Below are 5284 nucleotides of genomic sequence, written 5' to 3'. Positions count from 1 at the left end.
AGGCACAGCAGGAGGAGGCGGGCACGCAGCAGGTGGGTCTGCACACGGGGCGGCAGAGCAGGGACACGCTGGAGCAGGGTCTGCAGCAGACGGGCTTGCAGCAGAGGGGTGCACAGCAGGATGACTGGGAGCTTGAGGGCTGGCAGCTAGACTGCTGGCCGCAGGGGGATCCAGAGCAGACTGTTGTGCAGCAGACGGGCTTGCAGCAGACTGGTGTGCAGCAGACGGGCTTGCAGCAGAGGGTCACACAGCAGGGGGAGGAGCTGCCGCAGGGGGAGAAGCTGCACCCGGAGGGCTGGCAGCTGGACTGTTGACAGCAGGAGGAAGACCCACAGCAGACCGGCTCACAGCAGACAGGTTTACAGCAGACTGGTGTGCAGCAGACAGGCTTGCAGCAGAGGGGCACACAGCAGGATGACGGGGAGCTTGAGGGCTGGCAGCTAGACTGCTGGCCGCAGGGGGATCCAGAGCAGACTGTTGTGCAGCAGACGGGCTTGCAGCAGACTGGTGTGCAGCAGACGGGCTTGCAGCAGAGGGTCACACAGCAGGGGGAGGAGCTGCCGCAGGGGGAGGAGCTGCAGCCGGAGGGCTGGCAGCTGGACTGTTGGCAGCAGGAGGAAGACCCACAGCAGACCGGCTCACAGCAGACAGGTTTACAGCAGACTGGTGTGCAGCAGACGGGCTTGCAGCAGAGGGGCACACAGCAGGACTGCTGGCAGGGGGAGGAGCTGCAGCTGGACTGTTGACAGCATGGTGTGCAGGAGCTGGGGCAGGTGGATTGGCAGCAGGGGCTGGACACACAGCTCACTGGGGTGCAGATGAGGGTCAGGCCGGGGGCTGGGGCACAGCAGCTGGACTGGCAGTCGCTGGGGGCGCAGCAGGGGGCACAGCAGCTGGGGATACAGCAGGGCTCGCAGTAGCTCTCTGGACAGTCGTCCACCTGCCAGGAGGACTCGGTGTGGGCATCAGAGCAGACAGACATGGTGGAGGTGGCCATGATGGAGGTGGGTAGAGGGCAGGAGGTGAACTGGGAAGGTGTGAGTGAGGGAGGGAGGTGTGAGTGAGGTGTGAAGGTGGGTGATACTTATATGGCTATCAGGGATGTGTGTGTTTTTGTGTCCTAAGCATAGTTCCTTGTTGATGTTGGGATGACTCCCAGGATGCTCGTCAATCATAAACCCCCATGACCTGCAGCTCTGCTTGTAAAACTCACACAGGCTGGAGCTGAAGGACCAGATAGAGCTGGGTGAGGCAGGGCAGTTTTTGGGCTCCTCTCTCTAGCTCCTCTTCTCCTCAGTACTTGGTTGAGTCAAGAATTTTTTTTTTTTTGGAATTTTTGAGACAGGGTCTCCCTGTAGCCCCAGCTGGCCTGGAGCTCACTATGTAGACCAGGCTGGCCTCAAACTCACAGAGATCTGCCTGCCTCTGCCTCCCGAGTGCTGGGATTAAAGGCATGTGCGAGCATGTTTAACCTTATTTTCTGTCCCCTTTATCTTGGGGTGAGCATCTTCACTGTAGTCCAGCGATGGCCAGAACCCTGTGCTTGTTTGTCTTTATCAGCAAATACTGAAGTAATAATAGTTCTGCTTTGACACAGGAGTTAATCTAGGTTAGTTTATAAATATTAACTCATTAACCACACGACCTTGTGAGGGAGATGTTTTTGTTATTCCCAGATGGGGAAACTGAGGCACAGCCAAGAACTTGCAAAAGAGTCTGCCCTGGCAATCACAGGCATCAGGCCAAGGATCCTGGTGCCCTGTGTTCCTGTAATTCTCCTGGTCCCAACAGTCAATTCAAAAGACCCTCTGAGAATCGGCCTTCAACTGAGGAGTGGAGCCAGGAGGGAGCAGGACTGAGCACCAGGGGTGGGGCAGAGGAAAAGACAATATGGCCACATCTACCTATAGAGAGGGTCCAATTGATTGATAGGCAGGGTGGGAAAGGAGGTTAATGGGAAGGGAGGTCAGAGCTTAGAGCTGTTCCCAGATATGGGAGGCTTCCCGATAGAAAGTGAGCTGTGTTTAAGATGTCCAAAAGCCTCCTTTAAAAAAATGTATTTTTATTTGGTGTGTATGAGTGTATTGCCTACATGTATGCAAGTACACTGATGCATGCAGTTCCCATGGAGACCAGAAGAGGGTGTCGGATCCCCCGGAACTGAAGCTACAAGCAGTTGTCAGCTGCCACATGGGTGCTGGGGACTGAACCCAGGTCCTCTGTAAGAGCCTCTAGTTCTCTGAACACTGAGCTACCTCCCCAGCCCTGGGGCCCTGAGTGATGGAGCTAGAGGGGGCAGGGATCAAGGGAAAGAGCTCTTGGTTTTGCCCAAGAACTTGGAGAAGATGCAGTGTCCACAGACGGTGAGTGACGGGTGTCAGGATTTGCATGTGAAATGTCCTTTACAGGCTCATGGTTTGAACTTTAGTTCCCAGTCACTGGTGCTGTATTTGGGAGGTTGTGGAACAGTTTGAACAAGGGGCCCAGCTGCAGACTTAGGACTGTAGGGCAGAGCTTGAGGGTTCTAGGCTGCCTCTGATCCAACTAGTTCATTCTGCCTCTTCGTCTGCCATGATTGAACAAACCGTACTATAAGCCCTGCCCCCCACCACAGGTGGAACCCAGGCCACTGCACCCTCCCAGTCATGATGAACTGTACTCCTTAGGCTGCCTGACCAAACAGCCTCTCCTCCCTTAGGTTACCTCTCCAACAGCAACAAAAAAATGTAAGAGAAAATTGATACCAGGAGTGGGGCTGCTGCTGGGATAAACCTGACCATGTGGCTCATGGGCTTTTGGAATTGGCTTGGGGGAAGAATGTGGAGGAGTTTGGAGCTGTGGGCTACAGAAGTCCTTGAGTTCTATCGGCAGAGTTTGATGGGCCATTCTGGTGGGCGTTCAGAACACCAGAGGATCCAGTGAAGGCACTGCTCATGAGGGGTCAGGGGAAGGAGGACTCTGTTGGGCACCGCACTAGGGGCCTTTCATGTTACACTCCGGCGGAGAATCTGGCTGTGATTTTTTGTGTGTGTGTGTGTGTGTGTGTGTGTGTGTGTGTGTGTGCCCTGAAACTCTGAATTTCAAAGGAATGAGCTAATTGTTTGGCAAATTAAAGTCCAAGACAGCACAAGAGTCAGGCTGTGGTGTGGTTGTTGTGGCTGCCTTTAGCCAGGTTTTCAATGAGAATTATGAGCAAAATGTAGAGCAGGACACTGGGAAATGTGCCGTTGGACAAGACAGGAAAGGAGTGTGGATGTAGCCTACGTTGTAAATGGCTGGGTAAGGGAGGTGCAGACAAGGCGACTTTAACTATCACAAGATTAATACCATGGAGAAGCCGAGAGCTTTGCACCTGGATGATGACGAAGGGGCCTTGTGTGCACAGCCCCAATCAGTGAGGACACCAAGGTGTAAACATGCAAACTTGCTTTTAAAATTTTGATTTAAAAGGGGAGAACCTGCGCGGAGTGTCTCCATGGGGTCTCACGGACAGGATCACTTACAGAAATGTTTTCCCAGGCCCAGCCGTGAAGGTGCACAGAACCGACTGCAGCTGTAAATGCGGGCCAGTCTGCACCTTGAGCTGCATCAGAACTCAGTCACCCATATAGCACTGGTTTTGCAGGCATGTAAGATATGGGGGGAAAAAAGCAGTCATCAAGGCTTACACCAAGGTTCCAGAGGAAAGCCTGTGAGGCCAGGCAGCAGGTAGCAGAGGCGGACTCCCTGTGGAAGTCCTGAGCAGGCTGAGCACAGAACTGCAAAGGTGAAACTTGAGTTGAATGGAGACCCCAGGATGGGGAGGATGCCAGGCACCGGGAGCTGGCTGGAGGGAGGCTGTGTGCACTGTAGGCAACAGGACTATAGGGGCAGGGCTGACAAGCCTGTTGGAACCCAGATGATGTCATCATGAGCGCCAGAAGCCAGACAGCTGCAGTGTTTCATGTGCGCTCTGCGGGCTTTCTGTCCCGCTCCGTGTGATGTTCCCTTGTTACCCTCCTTTCCCTTTCCCTTCGGAATGAAAACGCTAACTCTGTGCCAGTGTAAATTGGAAGCATGGGTGTCATCATGAGCGCCAGAAGCCAGACAGCTGCAGTGTTTCATGTGCGCTCTGCGGGCTTTCTGTCCCGCTCCGTGTGATCTTCCCTTGTTACCCTCCTTTCCCTTTCCCTTTGGAATGAAAACGCTAACTCTGTGCCAGTGTATATTGGAAGCATGGAGCTTCTTATTTTTACAGGGGCCCATAGCTAAGAGCTGTCTTGGGTCTCAGAGGAGACCTAACTTATGCCTTTCAATAATGTTGGAACCGTTAAGATTGTGGAGACTCTTAGGGACCGAAGGCATTTTGAATTTTGAGATGACCATGAGCAAATGGGTACAATGTTACAGTTTGAATGTGCAACATTCCCCATAGGCTCATATGTTTGAACACTGGGTCCCCAGCTAGTGGTGGTGTTTTGGAAGGTTTTGGAACCTTTTGGGCATGGGGCCTAACTGGCAGACATAGAGCCATGGGGGGTGGGGCTTGGGGTTCTAGGCTACTTCCACTTCTGAGCCCTCTCTGCTTGCCAATATATTGAGATGCTGGAACCTTTTGGGCATGGGGCCTAACTGGCAGACATAGAGCCATGGGGGGTAGGGCTTGGGGTTCTAGGCTACTTCCTCTCTGCTTGCCAATATATTGAGATGTAACAAGCTGTGCTACAGGCTCCCACCCAGACAGAGCCCAGCTGCATGCCTTCCAGGGTATGATGGATGCTATCCCCGTAAACTGAGCCAAAACCCACATCTTTCTTCTCAAGTTGCTTCTCCTGAGTGTTTGGCACAGGGAAGAAAAATAACTAACAGCAGCTTGACATGAAAGCCCTGATGTGTTTGCCAATAGCTGTGGTGTAAGTATTCCGCCCCAAGGCCAGAAAGGGTGAGCAAGTGGGGCAGGGGAGAGGGGACACAGTGGAGTGGTCACAGAGCCAGGGACAGTGGGGCCGAGGGTCAGCTGGTCCTTCTCACATCAGGCCTTGGGCGCTTAGGAGCTGCCCAGCATTTGCTCAAACCTCTTAGGATAGTTTGTGTCATAGTAAATGACTACTCCTTGGCCCTTAGCCACACCCCCAGCCCCCCACTCATTCTCAGCTTCTGGCTCTTTCCAAAAGGCCCTCCCTGATCTCTGGGTCATCCAGAGGCTGGGTGAGTAAGGACTCAGGGTCAAGTGTCTTCCTTCCTTCCTTCCTTCCTTCCTTCCTTCCTTCCTTCCTTCCTTCCTTCCTTCCCTCCCTCCCTCCCT

The 5284-nt window shown here is 53.6% G+C and overlaps 2 protein-coding genes across 2 annotated transcripts in view; one reads left to right on the top strand and one right to left on the bottom strand.

Annotated features, from left to right (window-relative positions):
* The window catches only part of LOC103739973 (keratin-associated protein 10-4-like), a 1829-nt gene extending 832 nt beyond the window's left edge, over window positions 1–997 (bottom strand). Inside the window, exons 1-2 of the mRNA XM_008840489.1 lie at window positions 491–997; window positions 7–154 (exon numbers count right to left, since the gene is read on the bottom strand). Of these exons, the coding sequence (XP_008838711.1) occupies window positions 7–154; window positions 491–997 (655 nt within the window). The remainder of the gene's footprint in view (window positions 1–6; window positions 155–490) is intronic.
* Window positions 587–5284, top strand: part of LOC103739939 (keratin-associated protein 12-2-like) — a 12319-nt gene continuing 7621 nt past the window's right edge. Inside the window, exon 1 of the mRNA XM_008840412.2 lies at window positions 587–651. The gene's annotated coding sequence lies outside the window, so the exon portion shown is untranslated. The remainder of the gene's footprint in view (window positions 652–5284) is intronic.

The sequence above is a fragment of the Nannospalax galili genome, unplaced genomic scaffold (genome assembly GCF_000622305.1).
Source record: "Nannospalax galili isolate Female #2095 unplaced genomic scaffold, S.galili_v1.0 scaffold619, whole genome shotgun sequence".
Classification (NCBI taxonomy): domain Eukaryota; kingdom Metazoa; phylum Chordata; class Mammalia; order Rodentia; family Spalacidae; genus Nannospalax; species Nannospalax galili.
This window is presented reverse-complemented; position numbering and strand designations above follow the sequence as displayed.